Source organism: Aspergillus costaricaensis (genome assembly GCF_003184835.1).
Source record: "Aspergillus costaricaensis CBS 115574 unplaced genomic scaffold BO79scaffold_12, whole genome shotgun sequence".
In the NCBI taxonomy this organism is placed as follows: domain Eukaryota; kingdom Fungi; phylum Ascomycota; class Eurotiomycetes; order Eurotiales; family Aspergillaceae; genus Aspergillus; species Aspergillus costaricensis.
Genome location: NW_020291812.1, coordinates 368571 through 390949, shown reverse-complemented (window position 1 = coordinate 390949; position 22379 = coordinate 368571). Strand labels below are relative to the sequence as shown.

General features: G+C 50.3%; 10 protein-coding genes across 10 annotated transcripts; 4 read left to right on the top strand and 6 right to left on the bottom strand.

Moving 5' to 3' along the window:
* Positions 1–1287: 1287 nt before the first annotated feature.
* BO79DRAFT_8850 (RNA-binding protein) lies at positions 1288–2781 on the bottom strand. Its single transcript, XM_025689809.1, has 5 exons — positions 2708–2781; positions 2532–2611; positions 2166–2445; positions 1671–2108; positions 1288–1615 (listed from the first exon to the last, which is right to left on the bottom strand). Exons 2-5 carry the CDS (start codon positions 2569–2571, stop codon positions 1351–1353), a joined length of 1023 nt encoding a protein of 340 aa, XP_025540700.1. The 5' UTR covers positions 2572–2611; positions 2708–2781; the 3' UTR covers positions 1288–1350.
* BO79DRAFT_8861 (uncharacterized protein) lies at positions 2600–3126 on the bottom strand. The gene has a single exon (XM_025689810.1). The coding sequence runs from the start codon at positions 3012–3014 to the stop codon at positions 2730–2732; it is 285 nt and encodes a 94-aa protein (XP_025540699.1). The 5' UTR covers positions 3015–3126; the 3' UTR covers positions 2600–2729.
* A 777-nt stretch (positions 3127–3903) lies between these two features.
* BO79DRAFT_263545 (FAD-dependent oxidoreductase) lies at positions 3904–5416 on the bottom strand (the record flags this gene model as incomplete). The annotated part of the gene is made up of 2 exons (XM_025686693.1): positions 3904–5246; positions 5305–5416. 2 exons carry the CDS (start codon positions 5414–5416, stop codon positions 3904–3906), a joined length of 1455 nt encoding a protein of 484 aa, XP_025540698.1.
* A 1107-nt stretch (positions 5417–6523) lies between these two features.
* On the top strand, positions 6524–7201 carry BO79DRAFT_263542 (cupin domain-containing protein; the record flags this gene model as incomplete). Its single annotated transcript, XM_025686692.1, has 1 exon — positions 6524–7201. One exon carries the CDS (start codon positions 6524–6526, stop codon positions 7199–7201), a length of 678 nt encoding a protein of 225 aa, XP_025540697.1.
* A 1265-nt stretch (positions 7202–8466) lies between these two features.
* On the bottom strand, positions 8467–11767 carry BO79DRAFT_8832 (MFS sugar transporter). Its single transcript, XM_025689808.1, has 5 exons — positions 11262–11767; positions 10375–10873; positions 9543–10303; positions 9480–9486; positions 8467–9432 (listed from the first exon to the last, which is right to left on the bottom strand). Exons 1-5 carry the CDS (start codon positions 11412–11414, stop codon positions 8693–8695), a joined length of 2160 nt encoding a protein of 719 aa, XP_025540696.1. The 5' UTR covers positions 11415–11767; the 3' UTR covers positions 8467–8692.
* A 768-nt stretch (positions 11768–12535) lies between these two features.
* BO79DRAFT_193072 (amidohydrolase family protein) lies at positions 12536–13697 on the top strand. The gene is made up of 2 exons (XM_025680949.1): positions 12536–12881; positions 12944–13697. Exons 1-2 carry the CDS (start codon positions 12580–12582, stop codon positions 13668–13670), a joined length of 1029 nt encoding a protein of 342 aa, XP_025540695.1. The 5' UTR covers positions 12536–12579; the 3' UTR covers positions 13671–13697.
* A 429-nt stretch (positions 13698–14126) lies between these two features.
* BO79DRAFT_227448 (uncharacterized protein) lies at positions 14127–15821 on the bottom strand (the record flags this gene model as incomplete). The annotated part of the gene is made up of 2 exons (XM_025683877.1): positions 14127–14727; positions 14818–15821. The coding sequence occupies 2 exons, from the start codon at positions 15819–15821 to the stop codon at positions 14127–14129; spliced, it is 1605 nt and encodes a 534-aa protein (XP_025540694.1).
* A 1177-nt stretch (positions 15822–16998) lies between these two features.
* Positions 16999–18566, bottom strand: BO79DRAFT_193068 (RING finger domain protein). Its single transcript, XM_025680948.1, has 2 exons — positions 17613–18566; positions 16999–17557 (listed from the first exon to the last, which is right to left on the bottom strand). Exons 1-2 carry the CDS (start codon positions 18435–18437, stop codon positions 17411–17413), a joined length of 972 nt encoding a protein of 323 aa, XP_025540693.1. The 5' UTR covers positions 18438–18566; the 3' UTR covers positions 16999–17410.
* Positions 18567–18752: 186 nt separating this feature from the next.
* On the top strand, positions 18753–20141 carry pre8 (proteasome core particle subunit alpha 2). Its single transcript, XM_025685410.1, has 5 exons — positions 18753–18905; positions 18957–18976; positions 19036–19086; positions 19155–19760; positions 19811–20141. Exons 1-5 carry the CDS (start codon positions 18862–18864, stop codon positions 19927–19929), a joined length of 840 nt encoding a protein of 279 aa, XP_025540692.1. The 5' UTR covers positions 18753–18861; the 3' UTR covers positions 19930–20141.
* Positions 20142–21195: 1054 nt separating this feature from the next.
* Positions 21196–22330, top strand: BO79DRAFT_263538 (uncharacterized protein; the record flags this gene model as incomplete). The annotated part of the gene is made up of 1 exon (XM_025686691.1): positions 21196–22330. One exon carries the CDS (start codon positions 21196–21198, stop codon positions 22216–22218), a length of 1023 nt encoding a protein of 340 aa, XP_025540691.1. The 3' UTR covers positions 22219–22330.
* Positions 22331–22379: the final 49 nt, after the last annotated feature.

Sequence of the window (22379 nt, the reverse complement as noted above, 5' to 3'; positions counted from 1 at the left end):
TTTGGACAGATCCGGCCTGTCTTTGGTATGGGGGGAGTAGCAATAGCAAGTAGTACAAAGTAGTGGAAGTAAGTTAATCGATCAACAGCAGCTCTGGTTGGATGCCATTAAACCCAACAATTCGATGCGGTGAAGAACAAGAAGCACAGACGTCATGCCGCGGGGCAGTCGCAACAAGGCCGAGAGTTCCAGGCAGGAAGTATCCAGTCTTTTAAGAGTTGATTCATTCACTCCCTGAAGGTAAATCGAAGCAGCTCAGAACACCTCTGGAAAACTTCGGTCGCAGAATATCCGGGGAGATGGAAATTTCCCCAGTCTTGCCTGATCGTCTAGCCCCCCCGACAATTTCCCTCCGAATTGAACTACTAGTAGTAGTAATATTGCCTCCCTTCTGGCCACACGTGATCTCCTGCGTTTTCGTCGGGTAAAATCGCGACCGAATCTGGATGGAAGAGGGGCGCGTCGGGATGGATGAAGAGAGTCTGGATCTGGACGTGAAATTTTGGTGCAAAGTTCCTGAGAGGCTCCCCTGATGACACTTCTTATAGTCGAGGATCGCATGATATGATACTTACTTTGTACTATCATCCTGAATGATTTGATATCGAATGGAGCCACGCCGATTGGGTCCCTTGCATGTCTCCCTGGTGGGACTTTGGACGACTATCAGCCGAACTCCTCATTACCCCGTACTCCTGGGGTCGATTTACATGAGCGATTTTTCGTCGTTGTCTGGACCCAATGAGCCCAATATTGGGTGATGCTCCGGTCGATTCCGTCTAGTTTGCGGGAATTGGAAGTTTTTCCGAGTGCGCGTGACCGGTACAAACTACTACTACCTACTATCTATTGACTGCGAGATATACCCGAAAATGGAAAACGTACAAGAGACGATGGATATTCATGAGTGATTATATGCATTTGTGGATATTATAGATAGGTAAAATTCCAGGCGTCCTGCTATGCAATGCTTTTGCCGGCCATCGGGCCGATATTTTTAAGCGTGTCCCCCTTTTTTTTAGTCTCCGTCCCCGTCTCATATCCGTACGGTAGATGCGTAGCCCTACGGATACAAACGTCGAGGCCATCGATAGATGCTTCAGCGCGGGTTCTTCAGCAAGTGACCCTGCTAAGCATTGCCCCTTTCCGCAGACCCATGGCGTGCCATTGGCTCCCGGTCCGCGGCTTATCAACGGAGGCGGAGGCGGATGAGCGTAGTTCGTAACTTCTTTTTTTGGGGTGGAAGCCCCTTATTCATATCGTAACAACGTCAGGCATCTATTTTTAGTGTTGGGGATCAAGTCTGGTTCCCATGATGGATGATTGCTCCGATGTGTCGCGCTAGTGAGACTATGCGGCGGCCGCAACCTCCTCAGCAACCGGGGTGGCTTCGTCCCGGCTGGACGACCACTTGGGTCTCCGCTCTTGCGAGTTGTTCTCTCCACGGGCTCTCTGGACCCGGAGGACGGCGCCCCAGGGACCCTCTGCGCGGTTCAGCGCGTTCATGGCATTCTCAGCCTCCTCGACGCTGCTGAAGTCGACGAACAGGTAGTAGTGGTCACCGGGCTCGAATCTCTTCGCGGGGTGAGGAGCGAACAGCTTGCTGACATTCTCACTATACAGCCAATTAGCATCCCGGACAATCAATACACGCAGGGACCAATCCATACACTTTGTAATCCTTGAAGAAGTTGGTCATGTTGCTGGTGATCGCCTCCTGGTCCGTCAACCTTGGGAGGCCGCCAACATAGAGGCGACGACTGGGATCGCTGTTGGAGGGGGTACTGGCGGTGGTGGTGGTAGTGGTCTTCGACGGAGTGCGCGGGGGCTGAGCCTCGTCGCCGCGGCGCCACCGGTCCATGCTGAAGGGAGAAGAACGAGTCTCACGAGGGGAGGCATCCGAGCGCGGCTGTTGCTGTTGCTGCTGCTGAGCCCGCTCACTCTGGGTCTTCACGACACCAGGCTTGATCTTGACGGGACGACCAAGCATGTCCCGACCGTCCAACTCTGTCATGGCGCGCTCAGCCAGCTCCTTGGTTTCCAGATCGACGAAACAGTATGAGGGGTTGCGGCCGGTGAAAGGATCGATGGCGATATCGATACGCTCGCTATTAAGCACTCAGTTTGAAACTCCCACGGGTGTCTTCTGTTTAAAGAATCCATACATTCGGAACTCAGCCGCATCGAAGAGAGCCTGCACATCCTCCGACTTGGCCGTGTAGGGCATGTTGCCCACGTAGAGACGGCGGCCCTCCGAGATGGCCTGGGGCACATGCGGGCTGGGTCTGCTGAATGCAATTCTCGAGGTGCTGGTCTTGGGACCGGGGGACCCGGCAGCGGCGCTCTGGCCACTAGGGCTCTCATCGCGCTTCACACGCCAGTTGGGGGAGTGGAAGGCCCGGCCTGTGGTTCTAACCCCATTCTGGAAGACATTCTTTTGGGGAGCTAGGCACGCATTAGCGATTTAGGATATGGTCGTGAAAAATTGGATTCAGCCCGAAGCGAGCAGCCCAATGCGATCGCCTACACACTTTGTTCCTGGGGCCTCGGGCTCTCGGGAGCGTCGACCATTGTGACGGTAGAATGTGAAGTGAGGGGTGAAGGGTATAGTCTATGGATTCAAGGTTCATTAGTATGGATTGACACAGAATTTACTTATTTCCTAATCGGACAGACGATCATGGCAGTCAAAAGAGGTGATTCATACCGTGAACAGGACAAAAGAAGATTCACAGAAAGCCAATGATTGCCTTCCAGAAAATGTCCAAGGCAAGAGAAAATCCCCCGGACAACAAAAAAAGCGAATGCCAACACAAAAAAAACGTCGACGCTGTAGCCTGCGTCAGAAAATTGCCCTCTACATTTTTTTGATGCGAAATGCCGCCAAACAGCGCAAATGCCGCAAACAGAACAAACATCTGGAGATGGATTAATCTCTGTGCTGCCGATGATTGGCCTGTTAGCGAACCGGGGGAGATTTTCTTCATATAAAGCCGCCCTTTGTTTTTTCTCATTCCATCTTCACTCACTTCGACATCTATTTCGACAGACTCTGAATCAAATTCAGATGTCTACCTAATATGGTGACTGTCTAATGGACAGCAGCTTCAAAGCTACGGGATTAATGCATTCCGTTAATTGCTTTGCAGATCTGCACAATTGTCACCAATACATTTTCCTGCTCTTTGTTTATTGCTTTGTTGTTTACAGCGTTCCACACATACAAGTCATCCTTCAATGATGAAGCAAGATTTCACACAGACCTGTTCCGAGTTTACAAAACATGCGGATCCACGATCGTTCCAACTGCTGTCTGACGATGTGATGACTTGTATTCCCTTGCCCTTATTCAAGATAGATTTATCAAAGAATGGATTTTTACTCGTGAAATGATTCCACAATGTAGTCAATAAATAAAAATATGTCCTCATACAATTATAGAATACATCCTAACGCTATCGATATTTGCATAGCATACCCTACATGATAAGCCTACGGATACTCCACGGCGATAGAATACTCCGTATCTGCCCTGGCAATACTATATTGAAGTTAGGGGCAATTGGTACCGTCATTGCCTAGAGGCATTTGAACCAAGGTACATACCACTAGCCCTACTTATCGAATGGTTTGTTCTCAGATATTGAGCAGTCAACTAAAACCCCTTATACAGTACTTCAGTAGTAAAACACCGTGCCCGGCCTAAATCACTTAGAAGACAGCTTCAAGTATAAACAGTAAACTCATGGTATATATTTTCCACTCAAACTATAGAAACACCACCTCGTCTCGTCACTCGTATACATCATACTTATATTTACACTTTCCCATCACCATCCCATTCTGATATCCCAGTCCATCCAGGAATATCACCTCATTCCAACCGGAAAGACTACCTGCAACTCACCCCCTCAACCCCCAAACCGCACCCCCAATAACCCCAAACACCAATACATGCAAGAGAACCCCCAACCCAGACATCAGCAACAACACCCACCCCTGCAACTGATTCTTGACCACAACCTCCGAATACCTCTGATCACTAAAGCTCACCCTCGAATACAGCGTCTTCCACCCCAAAACGGGCACATACCGCTGCAACGCCTCCTCGACATACTTCCTCGCCTTATAAACCGGCGAATTCACCCCACCCCGCAACTCCAGATAATTCCTCCTGGAGAGGTCATGAATAGCATGAGCATCACGAACACGCTGATCCGAGTACTCCGTCAACGCCGCGGCGCGGGCATGATCCTTATTACTCGACAACTTGCCGTGACTGAACACGCGGTGCTCATCGAGTAAATCGAAGAGGATCCGAACGTCCTCCATCCCTGCGTTCAGTCCCTGGCCGTAGAACGGGAACATGGCGTGCGCGGCGTCGCCGATGATCACGGCTGCGGAGCCGTGATGGTGCGGGCTGCATTTTATGCCGATAAGGGGGAGGTGCGGGCTTTGGTAGAATTGCTGGGAGAGGGAGGATTGGGAGATTAGGTCCGGGCAGACGCCTGGGAAGTGGTTGTCGAAGAAGTCGAAGAGGGTGCTTGGAGGGGAGGATTTGAGAGAGTCGAGACAGGATGCTGGCGCGAAGAGAATGCAGTTGAAGGATTGGTCCGGGCAGGGGAAGGCGCAGAACATGTATTGCCCTCCGGGCCAGATGTGGAGGTAGTTGGGGGGCAAGCGGAAGGAGTTGGTCTTTTCGGTGGGTGGGATGCGTAGTTCGCACCATACTGTGTCGGCATATTGTTGTTGGTAGTCGAGCGGGGTGTGGCGCATTATTTGTTGTCTGGTGGTGGAGTGGGCGCCGTCGGCGCCGATGAGGAAGTCGAAGGGGACTTCTTTGGGTGGGGGTGGTGTTGTAGTAGTGGATGGTGAGGGTTCTTCTCGTTGCTCGAACCACACCTTGCGGGTTTTCATGTCTGCTCGGATGAGCTTGTGGTGGAAGAACATCTTCACGTTGGGGGTGGCGTCGAGCTCTTGACGGAGGGCGATGTTGAGGGCTTTGCGGTCTAGAGAGTATAGGGAGTTTCCGTGTACGTCGTACTGGTGGAAGGTCTGTTGGAGCTTGCCTGAGACGCTTCTTCCGTGGACCATTCTGCCGTGCATGGGGATGGCAGTCCGCATGATGGCGCGGAGGAGGTCAGTTCGACCGGACTTTTCGAGGGCTCTGATGCCCCGTTCGGAGAGAGTGAAGTTGATGGATTTCTGAAGCAGGGGAGAGGCGCCTGATGGGTTCAGCCGCTCGTCTAGAGGATGACTTGTTAGCTAGACGTATGAGTATGGGAGTTTCTTGTGAGAACATACCCCCACGCAGTTCGTATACTTCTACATTGTCATGGTAATGGCTGGCATAGAGGGCCGCCAGGGAGCCCACTGGCCCACCACCAACGATGACAATCTTTCCGTCTGCAGCCATTGTAGACATATTCATTGTTCTGGAGACTTAGATGATGTCTTTTGGTATATCCACGGAGGAGAAGAGGAGCCAGCTTATATAGCTGAGGCACGCCCAGGGATTACGCGATATAAACCATGAGAAGATTCGCGCAAAGTCTATACTGGCAATAGCTGTAGTACTTGTCTCATTTTCGACACTTTACCGTGATCAGGCAGGTAGTAGGGCCACGAGATCATCATGAAGAGCAACCATGTGGGCCACCTCTCAGCCGTACTTACATCTTGCTCCGAGTATTGCACGAGCCATACATAATAGGTAAAGAGTAGCACGTTGGAGCGGCACGTTCGTCGGTTGTATGCAGCTGTGACGACGATTCTGCATTGACGTAGGTGAGGAGCTGAACTCAATTCCAACCATCCAGGCATCAGACAAGGACATGAGAGAGAAGAACATAGTAGATACCGTAACAATACCAACTCTTGGATGCAAGTCATGGGTAGACATTAGTACATACTAGTACTAGTACTCCGTAGTCAGTATACTAGTACTAGTAGACAGTAATGCTCAAATCCCGAAGGACCGCAATATCCAACGACACCACATCCTTAGCTGATATTAATCTAACCTCGGGCAACAATGCAACGCAATTGCACACTAATCGTGTTAATCATGCAGAGGTGATGTGCTCAGCTGAAATGCACGTTGTCGTTGGCGCGACAGATCGAGCGCAAACGGAAACCCGATGATTGGATACCCTACGATGTAACCCCTCCTCCTTGCATACCGAGTTTAAACACCATTCAGCTCCAATTAGCCTTACAACCTGAGTATTAGAAATCACTAGTTACGGTCAGAGGACCAATTCCGCACCGTGGGACTTAAACTAAAAGTCTATTTACCTGCACGTTCAACCTGAACGAGCCCGACATTTATGATCTATCCCACCACCACCACCGAATCCAGTAAGTGTACATACTTTAATCCATATAACCATACCTACATCCTCTAACTTACTGCACGCCATGCAGCAAAAATCCTTCAGCCAACTCACCCAAATACCCACAACTGGCTATAGCTTAATCTCCGCAATCAATAAAAACCTGCACCTTGCGCCATAAAAAAACCATGTCAAACCCGCCAAGCAGAAGAACCAACACCATCAACAAATTCACCTTCACCCGCCCCGGCGACGTCGTTTACGAATTCCCCAAATACACCTCCGCTTCCTGCAAAGTCCGCATCACTCTACCTCCAGGCAGCACCTGGACCTCAGGCCCACATTGGCACGAGAAGCGCGTCGAATACTTCCGCGTCGTGCAAGGCGCCGCCTGGTTCACCCTAAACGGGGAATACAAAGTCTATCGGCCATCGGACGGCAACGTGCCGATTCCATTATTCACGGTCCATGAATGGGGTCGGGCTCCTGAGCAAGAGGAGGGGGATTTGATTGTGGATGAGTGGACGGCGCCGGCGGATTCGTTCAAGATTGCGTTTTTCCGTAACTTGAATAGTGTCATTCTGGATGAGACGAGTGATGGGAAGACACCGCCGAGAAGTGAGTGGTGGTTGACGCTGCAGCTGTGGGTGATTTGCCATGGGTTGGATAATTGGCCTGTGTTTTGTAGAGGGTTGTTTGGCGTGCAGTGGGTTGTTACGCATGTGTTTTTGGGTTTGGTTGCGTTGGTGGGTTCGGCGGTCTGGGGGTTGAGGGCTGCTTATGATGAGTATACGGCACAGGGAATTAAGGATGTTATTCGGGCTGCTAAGGAGGGGAAGAGGGTGAAGAGAAGAGCTGTTGATTGATTCATTGATTGCATGTTGTTTTGTGTATAGTGTTTGCCACGTCAGGGTTGGATGTGGGTTGAACGTTAGGCCGCCTGCATGAATGTGATACTATCGTTGCCAAGTATGCAGTTGCAGTAACTACACAGTTTGCATTAGTAAAGGGTCCAACGCAGTTTCATCCTGGAGTAGAAGTTAAGTCTCGATTGACTTAGCAGGTATAACTCGTGATGCTACCGTGATCGGTGAATAGCCACCACCGCGCTAGCCCACATCATCATTTGTTCAAAATCAACTAACTAGCTCGGGGTGTTGTCGGTTCTAGCCCTTCGGATATCCCACTAAGTATCGACGCCCGACTCAGCTACTCTAGCGGTAACTGACACTACGCAGTTGTTCTTCTTGGCAGACACTTGCCGCTACTCGATAGTCTGTGACGTGAAGCACCGTCTCGTATTCCCGAGGATATACCACCAATCTCCGCTCCTAACTACTAGCTAGTGTACAGCTACATCAGAATAAATTGGCAATTTTGACTGGTAAGAGAACTAGGTAGATAGGTGGGTACAAGTTCAGCCTGGCTTAGTATATTACCTGTAATTTTTATTTTTAACTAATAGTATTTTGTTCACATAATGGAATCATCTCAACAGTACTAGAATAGCTCATATTATATACACGCAACTAGACCAATCACAAAAACATACAAAACAGGAAACAAATTCCGATTCAAATCCCGATCATTCCTCCGTAGTCGAGCTGACTGACTGTATATGATGATGATGGACTCCCCACCAGCAAGCTGGAACCACACCTACTACTAGTAGCAACTACCAAAGACTTACTAACTACGCCCTTGAGAACGACGTAGAGAAGTCCATACTCCATTGTATATTATCAGGTTTCTATCTACTTACTATAAACACTCACCCTTATAAATACATATACCGAATCCATTCAGTCATGCATGATGCTTACAAGACCTCAGTCCGTGTTCCTTTAGTCACTAAGTAATTAAGTATGTACACTCATGCCAGCAAAGGGGGCATGAAAATATATACATACTAAGTACCATATGCCCAAGCTGCTTCGAGATCTTGTTCTTCAGTCTATTATCTGCTGCGAGAAGACACGGACATGGACAACTTTGCCACTTGCTACGCCCCGAAGAGGGGATTTCCGTGGTGGGGATATTTTTTTCGATACCGGGGATGAGCTGAGAAATGAATGAGGGGTTTTGGTGAGGGTAGTGGTGGCGGGAGAAAGATATTATTGCTTGTTTTCTTGTCACGCTGGGTTAGTGCGGGGTTGGTAGAAAGCACCGCAGACTAGAATCATGGCGGAATTGTAGAGATTTTCGACCGTCTAATTAAAAGTTATTTGACAAAGCAACTGCTCGGCAACTCTGCTACAAGCTAAGCAACATCATCATATCATATCCTCCATTTTGTAGACCTTCATACATATGACCATTGATCACGACACGAATTCCCCAAAAGATCAGCGAGATCGTCAGGCAGTGTTGTATCCGGCCTCGGTCATGGGAACCTCGTCGTCTCGCTCATACAGGATCTCCGGACGGATTTTCTGGCGTAGAATGTACCTTCGGAAAAAGTAAGGAATCTGGCGAAGTCCGTATGCAGCATGAAAGCGCGTTGGAACCGAAAACACTTGGTCTAATTCCTCCAGCGTCTTCCCCTTGGTTTCAGGCATGAACATCAGGATTAGCCACCATCCGACGATGCACCACCCCGCGTACCAGCTGAAAGCCCCCTGCGGGGTAAATGCCGCACGCAGGGAGGGCCAGGTGATGGCGAGCAGACAATTGAACAGCCATGTTGTCGCCGTCGCCAAGGCCATGCCGTGGGAACGGACGTAAAGTGGGTAGGCTTCGGCGGAATAGGTGAATGGTACTGGACCCTCCCCGACAGAATATACTATCGCGAATAGATACGTGCCTAACGCAATGCATCCAAGGCGGGCTGAAGAGTGTGTATCTTCCGGTATCCAGAAGCTAAAGCCGGTGAAGAACATAGACAGTGCCATTAGAGGAAATGTGGTGAGGAGAAGGTTGCGACGGCCAAACGTATCGATTGTGTATACAGCCGGTATAGCGAAAAGCCAGTTGATCATACCCCATCCAAAAGAGGCTGCCAGTGCTTTCCGCTGATTTGATACAGACAACTGCGTCAAAGAGTTTCCCGTAGTCCCGAGGAAGATCTCAGATGAATAGTAGGCAATGACATTGACACCTGCAGCAGAGTTAATATTTACATACAAGGGAAACTAGGTATCATACCGCAGAACTAATGCAATCAGTTAGCAGCGGCTTAGTTAGAAATTGCAGCAGTGGCTGACATACCTGTTGCATGAACATGACGAGCTCCGACGCAATCAACGCACGCCGGTTTCGGGGAACGGCGATAAGTTCGATGAGTTTGTTCTGCCCGAGTTTCATGCCTGTCTCTGCCTGCAGCAAAGTGTGCATGTAGTACAAGTCACGCGCAGCCTGGACCTTGTTGAAACGTAAACTGCACATGGACTCATAGGCCTTGTCATAGCGGTTGCGCGACATGTACCAACGAGGCGACTCGGGACACGTGAACACAAAGCAGCAGACGAGAAGGGCTGGAAACAAGGCCGAGGCCATCATCAAGCGCCAGTTGAGACCGACAATCCCTGCAGGGTCCTGTATCTCAAAGAAGGCCAGGTCGGCAACGTAGCCAAACATGATGCCAAACGCGGTCCACATCTGCCATTGCATGACCAAGGCACCACGAATGACCGGAGGGGCTGTTTCTGCGGCGTAGATCGGGACGGTGGCTGACTTGGGTCCAATGCCAAAGCCCAGGGCAAAGCGCGCAATGAACATGTGCCACCAGGTGTTGACGAACCCCTGCCAGAGACAGGTGATGGCCGAAAAACAGCAGGTAATGAAGATGGTGCCTCGTCGGCCGAACCAAGCATTGAATGGGACGGTTAACCAGCAGCCGATCAGAGCACAGCACATGTAGGGTGCGCAGTTTACGAGACCAAGCAGCCAGTTTGACCTCGATTCGCTGCCACGATCAATACCGAACTGATGCTTGTAGAAGATCTGGGCGCCATTGACGACAGTTTCATCTGCAGGTGCATGATCGTCTTAGCCTGAGTCGTGCCACATCAGGCGTGTTGAAGAAAAGGCTTGAACTTACCCATTCCCTGAACCGCAGCCGACAGGGAACACAAGCAAATGACCAGGTACATTGTCCATGGCTGGGACCAGCGATGAGCGTATTCATTCTCTAGAACTGCCAACTCCTGGGGCGTCAGGCCGGGCACCTCTGCATATCTTTCAGGGACCTGCGCCAACATGGCACCCATTGCAAAGGCACGCACATCCTCTTCGTCACCCATCTGGTGAGTGATGGCGAAGTTGATGCCCTGCTGGCGTAGCTCCTCCTGGGTGTATCCGGCCAGGGGATTGGCAAGCTTCGCGTTCATGTTCCGGCGCGCTCGCTCTGCGGCTGTTCCGAAGGAACGCTGGAGACGAATGTTTTCCCTGTGGTCAGACGCATATTCATCATTGGAGGCCTTATTTTCGAAGATAGGCTCCCCGATGACCGGACATTCCTCTTTTCCAAACATTTCCAGATATTGGGATCTGGTCGCGATGATGGCAGCTGATACTGTAGGGGGTGTAGAAACGAGAGACTGCGTGAAGATCGGCAAGAATTAGCAGGTGTCGATAATGCGAAGAGTTATTTGAATAGGGAGACATGGAGAAACAAGTTAGTGACCGAGACCGGAGACATCAACATGAATGGCCCATTGCACAAGGATGGATCCCAAACCTGGCTGGACCGTTGGCGCCACTCCGAGGTGCATCAACAAAGGATGCAAGCAACGACAAAGAAGTGTAGTGTGGGAAGAGCGGATGTGAACAGACGAGCCAAGCAGGTCTACCAGCGATAAACTAGATGATACAAAGAACTGTCCAACGCGTAGGATGTGATGCAGGGATACGGAAGAAAATGCGTGCAGAAGAGTGGAGACTTGGGATGCATCACCACTTGCACAACTGGAACATTTGTCGACTCACCGTTTCAGCCAACATCCCGGGGCAATGACATCGACAAGCCACTGAATCAGATTGATTGCTGAGGCTGGACGCGTCGGTGAGAGTGTACAGGAGAGAAAAGAGAGAAGGCTGAAGGAGTCTGACTAACGAGCGACAGGGACAGACACGATTCATTCACCGTGGACACATGCAAGACAAAGGAGGGAATGAGACTCATCCAGTCTCTGGGGTTGGCTGGTCCTTGAGGCTTAGAGACAGCCTTTGGTCGTGATCACAAACGTGGTTCCCTGTCATCAGGAGTGGCATTTTGAGCAATCAGTGGGCAAGAGTGAGGTTGTACAAGCCTCGTTTGCTGCAATGAGGCCACCCTCCATGTTGGATTGCGGTTTTGACAACCGCATGGCCATGCAACCCCAGATGCCAAATATAGTTTTCCTTTTTTTTCATCTGGACTGCATCCGTCAACACCGGGGCGATTTACAATTTCAGATCTAAATCTTGTGGATGTTCTGGGGAATCAAAATGACAGACAAAGCAAGGATGGAAAAGATTACCGAGACTCAATTCGCATCTTCAAATCCCCGGATCGCCGTCGCTTAGACGTTGACTTGGCGTGCGGGGTCGCTCTTACTCCACCGTCGGATCGCGCCAGGCCCGTCGGATGAAGCCAGACCACTGATGCTACTATCCTCATTCCAGGATAGATAGTGTTGGATCATCCGATGGTTCTGATGCCGCTTATCCGTTCGGATCTCCTTACAGCTGCATCTGTTGAGTGCCAGGAAACTTGGACGTCACAGTCTTACCCCGCATTCCGCAATGCCACCAGATTTCCTAAACCGACTACATCTGGACTATTATCCCAGCTATACCGACAATTACTAGTCAAAGGACATGCTGTAAAAGGCAAGGGGACATGGGTTCTATAGGCTGGTGATAATGCACATCTGCAAGTCTCTACAGTGACGACATCGACACTCTAGCCGACTGTAGGCCGCTCCACTGTCAATCCATAGCTCATCCGCATTAGTCGGATGCAGACACTCCTACTTAATATCGGAACAGCAGACGGATAGATAAATCCAGGTACTATCTATCCATCCCCACTCTCCATAGTCCATACTCCAACAGACTTTAATGTTATTTGACCGGAGAGTCCATGGGTCGGCAAAGGGTCGAGAGGGGGAACATACCCGCTTCCGACCCGCCTCTGCTACTCTCTATGATGGCATCACCCAGTTTATAAAGTAGCCCTTACTCCTCACTTCTTCTGCAGCAATTTGTACATTACCTTAGTCTATCTTGATTTCCTTTCTACTCACACATCACTACACCCAACATGCTCGGCAAAATTGCCCTCGAAGAAGCCTTCGCGCTTCCCCGCTTCGAAGAAAAGACGCGCTGGTGGGCCAGTCTCTTCTCCACCGACCCCGAAACCCACGTCAAGGAGATCACCGACATCAACAAGCTGCGCATCGAACATGCCGACAAATACGGTGTCGGGTACCAGATCCTCTCCTACACAGCCCCGGGTGTCCAAGACATCTGGGATCCCGTCGAAGCCCAAGCCCTAGCCGTGGAAATCAACGACTACATCGCAGAGCAGATCCGGGATAAACCCGATCGCTTTGGCGCATTTGCGTAAACTCCCCCATTTCCCCACATACTACCTTACCTCACTAACTCTAATTCTCCAACTGAAGGACCCTCTCCATGCACAACCCCCAAGAAGCCGCCTCTGAACTCCGCCGCTGCGTGCAAACCTACGGCTTCAAAGGCGCCCTCGTCAACGACACCCAACGCGCCGGCCCCGACGGCGACGACATGATCTTCTACGACAACGCCTCCTGGGACATCTTCTGGCAAACATGCACGGAACTTGACGTGCCTCTCTACCTGCACCCGCGCAACCCCACCGGCACCATCTACGAGAAGCTCTGGGCAGATCGGAAATGGCTCGTGGGTCCGCCGCTCAGCTTCGCGCAGGGCGTCAGTCTGCATGTGTTGGGGATGGTGACGAACGGGGTGTTTGATCGGCACCCTAACCTACAGCTCATTATGGGTCATCTGGGTGAACATGTACCTTTTGACATGTGGCGTATTAACCATTGGTTCGAGGATCGCAAGAAGTTGTTGGGATTGGCGGAGACGTGTAAGAAGACGATTCGGGAGTATTTTGCTCAGAATATCTGGATCACTACGTCAGGGCACTTTTCCACCACCACGTTGAACTTTTGTATGGCGGAGGTCGGGGTCGATCGGATTCTGTTCTCCATTGATTATCCGTTTGAGACGTTTGAGGATGCGTGTGTTTGGTTTGATGGGGCGGAGTTGAATCTTGTGGATAAGGTTAAGATTGGGAGGGATAATGCGGCGAGGTTGTTTAAGTTGGGAGCGTTTAGGGATTGTGATGCGAAGATTAAGAATTAGTTGTGAGTTTAGTATGTACGAAATGAGATGATATTTACTGTTTACTTTTGTGGGGCTTTTTTTTTTTTTTTTTTTTTTGGATTGGAGTTACTATGGTATTCGGCTGACGAGCTATGATGATGGTTTCGCTAGAATACATCTCAGATCTATCTAGCTTCTACTACATCGGATATGTAAGTATGTAAATGTGCTCTTCTTTCTGTCAGTCCACCTCCCAATTTTTGTTCACTTTTTTTTGTGTTGATGGTTCCTTGCTTTTGTTCTTTTTTTGTGTTTTCGCTTTTCATCCGTCACTTTGCTTTCGCTCTTCTCTCATTGGTATCTTGAAATCATTGCTTCTTGCATATGTATCAGAGCCGTAGAATGCATCAACCCTTCCTCACACCAATCCTCAATCAACCCATCTCATGACCTAACCAGTGTCAAATGAGATTCATCCAAACCTGAAAGTCACCTTCAAAACACCCAACCATCATCCGAATCCTCATCATCCTTAGAGCCAGACACAGCAGGCTGCGCAGCCTTAGCCAGCGCCTCATACGCAAAGTCCCGGACCTTAACCGTAGGATCCATCTCCGCAGTGAAAGGAACGTAATCTTTAACCCCCGCCACTGTCTTCGCTTCTTCCTCCTCCTTCTTCTTCTCCTCCTCGCGGCGTTTCTCCTCCTTCGCCTGCTCATACGCCACCTTCCTGGCCTCTGCCCGCTGAGCAGCCTGGCGCTGCCGCTCACGTTCACCCTCGATATGGTGCGCGAGCATGGCGCTCCTCCAGGCCTGAGGAGTCTCCTGCATCTCTCTGTAGTGAGGCTCCGTGTACCGCTCCTTGATGTCCACCGTGACTCTGATAATGGCATCATAGCTCTCTATGGCCCGGTTGATCAGATCCCAGACTGCGATCAAGGCGCGGGTCATTTCCACGCGCACGGGGTTCCAGTTCTCCTTCACGGGGAGCTGACGCTGGTAGTCGTTCATGAAGTCGGTGTAGATGTACGCGTCGAAGAAGTCCAGGAAGACGGTGAGAAGGTCACGTTCAGATGGGCGGGGCTTGTTGAGATGACTATAGAGGGGTAGGCGTTAGTTGAGTTTGCTTCTGCTTTGCTTTGCTTTGTGGTGTTGGGTGAGAGAATGGGATAGGGAGAGGACATACTTAAGGATCAGTTCGGTCATATTTCTGAACCGAGTCACCACATTGTACTGCGTATCTTCTGCGATCTGCTTGACCGAATACTCAACGCGGCGCGCCCAGGTGAGCTCCTGCTGCAAGATGTGATCCACAATGCTGATGCATTTTTTGAGTTCCTCCAAGTGGTGCATGACCTCTTCGATTTCGTCTTTGGTCAGTCCGAGGACTGGATCCACAGGAGTAGCGTGTCTGCGAAAGAGGAGGAGCTCAAGTCGAAGAACAGTGTTGCTCATATCAATGAAGCGTGTTTTGGTAGTTAGGCTCATGTGTTCGGAGCTGGTCATGGTCCGCATTTGCTCGAGGGTGCTCTTCTTGCGCTCCTCGGCAACAAGTGGAATCGAGTCAGAGCCAACTCCTGCGTGTTGGTTGTTCGAGACGCCGGTGTTCAACTGTGAGGCCAGGGTAGGGGGGCTTTCGATCTTAGGAGTCTCGGATACATTGGTCATTGTGCTCGCGTTGGTAATTTCCTCTTCACCCGCCATGGTGAAGGAAAGAGGCGCAGTTGCCAGAGAGTCAATCTGTCGGAAGCTAATAACTTCGTCGCAAACCTTGGAGATAGCTATTCTGTATGATTCTTCAATCTGCCTGTTCTGGCGGGCGTCACGGTTTTCACACGACCTGTAGTATTCGGGGAAGCGCTCCGTGTTAACGGGTAGAGGAAGTGGGAGACTAGAATTGGGGTTGTTTTGAGTAATGAAGGTCGGAGTGGGCTCTATGGGTTCCTCATTCACTGAGGGCCCGGGCTCCCCAATGCTCTCGCTTCTATTATCAGGTACGTTTGCCATGGTTGCCTCCATGGCAGCAATCTCGTTGTTGGTTTCGATAGGAGAGACCATTTCGTCTTCATCATGTGCCTGCTCGGGATACCCCTCAAGATATGCGATGTGGTGGCGGTAGAGCTCACGGATACAAGACTCTATGCTCGACTTGGTGGAGAGAGCGCCACTGTTTGTGAGTGCAGATGCCATGATAGACAGGTGGTCGCGTGTCCTAGAATTGTGAAAAAGTACACTGGGAGCTGGGAAGAGAACGCCGCAACAGGATATCACAACTGCTCAGATGTGTTCATGAACACCAGAGATCTTGAAGCAACAGTTTGCGTGAGAAAGAACCATGCACAACTGCTCTTGCAGAAGAAAGATCACACACAGTATCACAACGCCTTGAGTATCTTGAGAAAGACTGAATATGATGATATGGGATGAGAGTGACGACGAGAGAAGAACACTGGGAGATCATCTTCATGAGAACACTTATCCAAGCGGGCCTGATGATGGGATCTCGGCGACGACTAAGCAAGGAGATTCACTGTGTATACTGCTGCCAACGCCTTGAACTACTTACGAGTGCGGCTGTGATCACAGGAACAGCGGTTGTGGGCACAGGGACGGAAATTATCTTGATGTGACAATCTACTATAACGGCTATCTTTGACCGTTCGAGATAGTTGACCTGGGAAGTTGCAATCGCGGCATGATATTGAACCAATCCGCTATACATGTGGTTCATATCTATACGGAATATTTCCATCCTCTGGCAGAAGTAGGGCTATGAGCTTACCCAATGGTTGTGGCTTTTATTCACATGAAGAAGACTAGGACTCAACGCCATATTTTTGGAAAACCCATTTCTATACGGGATTTCTCAATTGGAATGAGAGCGACTCAGTGTCGTCCTGAGATACCACCCAGAATCGTCGCCAATTGCATTACTAAGTTGAAAGGCCGCAAAATAAATGCATGTCTCATGAATCAATAGTTGGGCGTTGTATAGTGGATCAACCACTGGCGGAACGGCCCTTCCCGTGGTTCGGCTCAAGCACTACTATCTATATGAGAATGGTGCTTGGGAATAAAGGCATGGGCAAAGGAACAAGAAAGTTTTCATTTAGAGATAAAATTGCATGAATGAGATTGCTATCGCCGATTAATCATTTTTTCGATTATTGGTCTTCGAATTGGAATTGACCTGCGGTGGGCAGATACCCCTGAAAAGATACGCGGATAGACTTAATTGGATATACTACGCATTGGTTTCTTGTAGAGTAATTGGGACACAGAAGCAGGGTTGGTGCGACCTCTGTAACTGAGCAAGTCTCAATTCATTTTGCCCATCGGCATGGCTTAACTCGAGAAACTAACAGCACTTAAGAATGACATTATATAAAGGCAAAAGGTGATAACATTCAGGGTATATGAAACTACATATCATGGGTGTACCGCATCTCAATCCATGACGCTTACTGAAAGAATCGAGCGTCTAGTTTAATCGAGATGCAGTTTGACCCTCCCTCCAGTCATGACTGCGGAAACTAAGCAGGTGAAAAGGAAAGAACAAAACGTCCTCGCCAGCCACACTACTTAAACAGACATGATCTGTGAGGTTAGCGAGGGTCTGCCTCGTTCTTCGCACAGTGACTGATTGGCACCTCATTGATAAGGAGTGTGACAACTCAAAGTAGTGCGTGGATATCGCCAGCGAATAGAGCACTTAAAAGAACAAAAACAAATTTGGATACGAAGGTTTATGACTGTAGATGACATACGTCGGACCAGGGTCAGTCTTCCTTCTTACTTTCCTCGGACTTTTCAGCAGAGGCTTTATCATCTTCATCCTCGTCGTCGGGCAACGGAACATCCATGACTCGCTCTCCGGCTTTTTCTAAAGCCCTGCAGCTCCATGTTCTTACACCTTTGTAGACGGCCTAGTATTCGCGGTCAGAAGTTGCTAGAAAAAGAGTAATCATCATGTAAACATACCCAAAGGAAACTACCAACACCGATGACGATGACCAACCACGCGACCCGGTTGCGGCCAGAATTCCTTCCGCCACCAAACATCCCTGTGCCGCGCAGTGTCAATCCATGCCATGAAGAAAGCGCAAACACTGCCTTGATGAAAGACAGAAAGCCCAAAGAGGCTATCCCCTTGATGAAGTGCTCAGTCCAGGAAGCCTCTTCATTGTCAGGTAAGATACTCGACACAGGGCGCGCATCCCAGTAGTCCGAGCGGATAATGGGGTCCATAGGGTCCACGTATAGATTAATGATCGGGTCAGCAATAAAACCAAGTAAAAATACAGTCAACATTAGAATAATTAAAGTAAGTCCAAGCTGCGTCAATGGGCTACTGATCCAGTGTGCCCACCGGAGGCGCTCTAAGCGATAGTGGAAGCCACAAGTCGGACAGTGCCAGTAATTCCTCTTGCCATAGCCTGGGTCCGCATGTCGCCAGAGTTGTAGACATCCCTCATGCACATAACGCGAGGATCCTTTGCATTTGCAAGGGCGAAGCAACCGACCCGACTCCGGGTCTGAGGACTGGTATGTCACGCGTTGCTTGGACTGAAGAAACCCAGGCAGGTGTTCGGATGGAGGAGGGAAGGTAGGGTAGACGGTCTCCAGACAGATGCGACATGTACGGGGAGGGTAATGCTTTTCGGAAGTCTCGCCTGAAGATTGCGAGGGTTCATCAGGTCCAGCAACATCTTCTGGACTCTGCCTTACATCAAAGTCAGGGTCCGAAGCTGAGACGGAGGCAGAGCTCGAAGGCCACTGCCAGAGCGGCTCATTGCGCAGGTCCATTCTGCCTTTGCCTGAACAGTCTCAGAGCTAATGGCATAATATGATTCTCAGACCTACCAGCGATCTGAGAACCTCTAGCAGCAATTGGGAGGCGTCTGTGTCGAGGGATGCGCGAGGACGAGGAGAAAAAAGATGGAAAAGTGGGTGAGGGAAAAAGAGGCCAGCTTAAAAAGGCGATGTGGAGAAGAAGTCGTGCCGTAACCGCACTAGCCGCTCGCCTACCGTCACCGCCCGAGGCGCGGCTTGGCGCCGAACCAGCCGGCGGTGCTGCTGCTGCTGCGTCAACATCCTGCCGCCTGCTGTCCTTGAGGGTAGCTCCATTCTTGATCCCCCACGACCTCATCCCATCTCCGTTCACCTTTCATCCATCACATTTGCACACTCTCATACCCACCGGAGCTTGTAATTGTGGAAAAACGCACTCATGGCTGATCGCTACTCCTTTTCTCTGACCACGTTCTCCCCCAGGTAAGAGAAGCTCACTGCTCGATAGCTATGGTCCTTGCTAACATTGCTCAGCGGAAAGCTGGTTCAGATTGGTAATTAATTACTTCTACCTACTGTTAGCTGTTTAAACAAGTGTGCTGACTAGTTCTAGAATATGCCTTGAACGCTGTCAACCAGGGTGTAACTGCTCTGGGCATCAAAGGTATGACATAGCTCTGATCCACCCGGCCTAGCTTCGAATAGCTACTGATGACCACCGCTACTCAACAGCTACCAACGGAATTGTTCTGGCAACCGAAAAGAAAGCCAACTCGCCTCTCATTGACCCCCCTTCCCTCTCCAAGATCTCCCTGATTACACCCGACATCGGCATGGTCTACGCTGGAATGGGCCCAGATTACCGTGTGCTCGTGGACCGGGCCCGCAAGGTTTCTCACACTGGCTACAAGCGCATCTATAACGAATACCCCCCTACCCGGATATTAGTGCAGGACGTTGCCCGTGTTGTTCAAGAAGCGACCCAGTCTGGTGGTGTCCGACCGTACGGTGTCAGCTTGTTGATTGCTGGCTGGGACGAGGGCGTTGAGCCTGAATCAGGAGAGGCTCAGCAGGGTGATGGTGAGGACGAGCCTAAGAAAGCAACCGGCAAGACGGGTGGTATCTTAAAGGGCGGGCCCAGTCTGTACCAGGTCGACCCCAGTGGCAGTTACTATCCGTGGAAGGCCACGGCCATTGGAAGACATGCGACGAGCGCAAAGACATTCCTTGAGAAACGTTACACCGAGGGTCTCGAGCTGGAAGATGCCATTCACATTGCTCTCCTGACTTTGAAGGAGACTATTGAGGGAGAGATGAACGGTGATACGATAGAAATTGGTGAGTTTCACATCTGGCAAATTCTATTGCTATCATGCTGACGATAACAGGCATTGTTGGTCCTCCTGCCGATCATCTGCTTGGTTATGAGGGTGTTGAAGGATCGCGCGGACCCCGTTTCAGGAAGCTGAGTAAGGAGGAGATTGAGGACTATCTCACCAACCTATGAACTACCCCATAGATCGATACAGATCTTGACATATGAGCCTTGTAGTATAATAGACACGACTCAAGTCTTGCGAGGTTCCCGCGATATGACAGGGCGTCCCGGCCACGCAGAAACCGGGGAGCTGAATGGTGGGTTTTCAGGAGTGACCCTGGAACCTGACGAAATATTGGGCGGTTCTAGACTCGCCAGTAATACTTCAAAAACCTGATCGGAAATGAATGCTATTGTCAATGAAATTGCACGACTGCACCTGTCTTCCTAAACCCAGTAATTGGGCTGCTAGGCTTTAAGCCTGCAGGCCACAGCATCTGCAGGATGGACTGGACCCATAGAGCCCCCATTGTAACGTCGTAGCCAGTCCGTCCTTTTTATTTCCTGCAAAATGGCAATGGCCAATCTAGCTCGGGGCAAAACCTGGGCGTTTACACAGAAGCAATTCCGGCGTTGGACCTTTTGATTGTCAGTGGGCGGGTCACTGCAGCAGTCACACGTCCATCAGCGCCAGCCATCTTGACTAGTGATCGCCGACGCCATTCCTTCCACCAATTTCTCCGCAGCAAAAGCAATGACTAAGACCAGCAAGCCTAAGCGGGGACTCAACAATGGCGATTTTACCTGTCATCCAGCTCGCCGATCGGACAAGACTTCCTCAAAACATCGTCCGCTCGTCCCTGAGTTGACATTCTAACCATCGTCCACCCTCGCCGTGGCCCAAGCTTGATCTGCCCCCAAACCCCAAGCCCCTCCACCACTGGCAACTAGCTTCGCATCCTTCCACTTCCCCAGATCTGACGGCGCTAGGACATTAGATGAAACTCTGTCAGAGGTGGCCCGGACTTTATCGACTACTCTGGATAGTTGTACCACGTCAGGACCCTGGATGCGGTGTGTTGTGCAGACTCCAATTCGATAACCTTCCCTCCTTGGGATATCGATTGATGCCTGACGCTACCGTGAGCTTGATTGATGGTTGCGACTCGTTTGTTCCAAGGCTGAGAACATGTGGATGGTACTCTGACCACAAGAATCGGCATTGATGGCGCGGGTACTCAGAGACGGCGAACTGCCTACGACGACTTCATTCAATTAGTTGAGAGCTGAGCGTGTGAATCTCAATCTGCAATCTGCTCAGGTGGCCATTGGCGTTGTGGTCTTCACTTCCGTTGGCTTTTTAATATAGCCTGTGACGCTGGCGCTATCGATACCCGGCTCGTGCATACGGAATGCCAATTCTGTGTTTCCCTGACTTCGCATTTATCGACTACTATGTCCGTATCATCTACGAAAGACCCGCTGGATGGCATCAGCGGCGAGCTCGCAAGCAGTGGTGGTGCCTTCAAAGCCACATTGCTATTCTTCATGGCCATTGCCTGCTACAATGTGGCTGAGCTAGTCGTCATGGTCCTGTCGACCTTCCGACGATGGAAGGGCCTATACTTTTGGAGCCTGCTGTTATCGGGCTGCGCAGGCGTGTTACCATACACATTGGGCTTTATCATGAAGTTCTTCACGCAAGCCCCTTCGAACCTCTCTGTCACTATACTTAGTATCGGCTGGTGGGTCATGGTCACGGGCCAGGCGGTCGTCCTGTACTCACGACTCCACCTCGTCATTTGCGACGAGCGCATCCTACAGCGCGTGCTGTACATGATTATTGCGAATGTATTCCTCCTACATGTACCCACGACAGTCCTGACATACGGATCCAATGCTGTCGGTGATGAACAGCCGGCCTGGGTAATTGGATACAATATCATGGAGAAGGTTCAGATGACCGGCTTTACCATCCAGGAGATCGTTCTGTCTGGACTATACATGTGGGAGACTTTGTTAATGCTGCGGATATGTCTTGTCCGTGAGAACCAAAAAATCATGTATCAGTTGATTTGGATTAACGTCGCCATGCTGGTTATGGACCTCATATTACTGGGTCTTGAGTATGCCAGCTTCTATGCTGTGCAGATCACGCTTAAAGGAGCGATATACAGTATCAAACTGAAGCTCGAATTTGCTGTTTTGGGCCGGCTCGTTGCTGTGGTACAGAATCGCCGGCCCATATCGATCGACCGGGACATCAATCTCTATTCTTTGGACCGAGAAACGACCAGCGCTCCAGATCGGAGCCTAGCATCTGCTGGAGAAAGTGTATCCAGCCGCACACCGTTTTGTGTTCCAGGCACAGGGTACGCGAATGGGACGCATAGAAACATCAACATTGATACCGGAAAACTCGTGACAATGAGAGAGCTTTCAGCTTGGGTTCAGCGGCCAAATGACGATCACTGCTGACGCACAACTCGCATTCTTGGCGATGATGTATCGACTAGCTCATTCATAGAATTGGTGCGGGTGCAATAAAGCGGGTCAGTAACCTGTGCACTGCGCCCTATTCAAAACAATGGGTATATATAGAACTCAGGCAGATAATACTTTGATCCTCTGCTCACAAA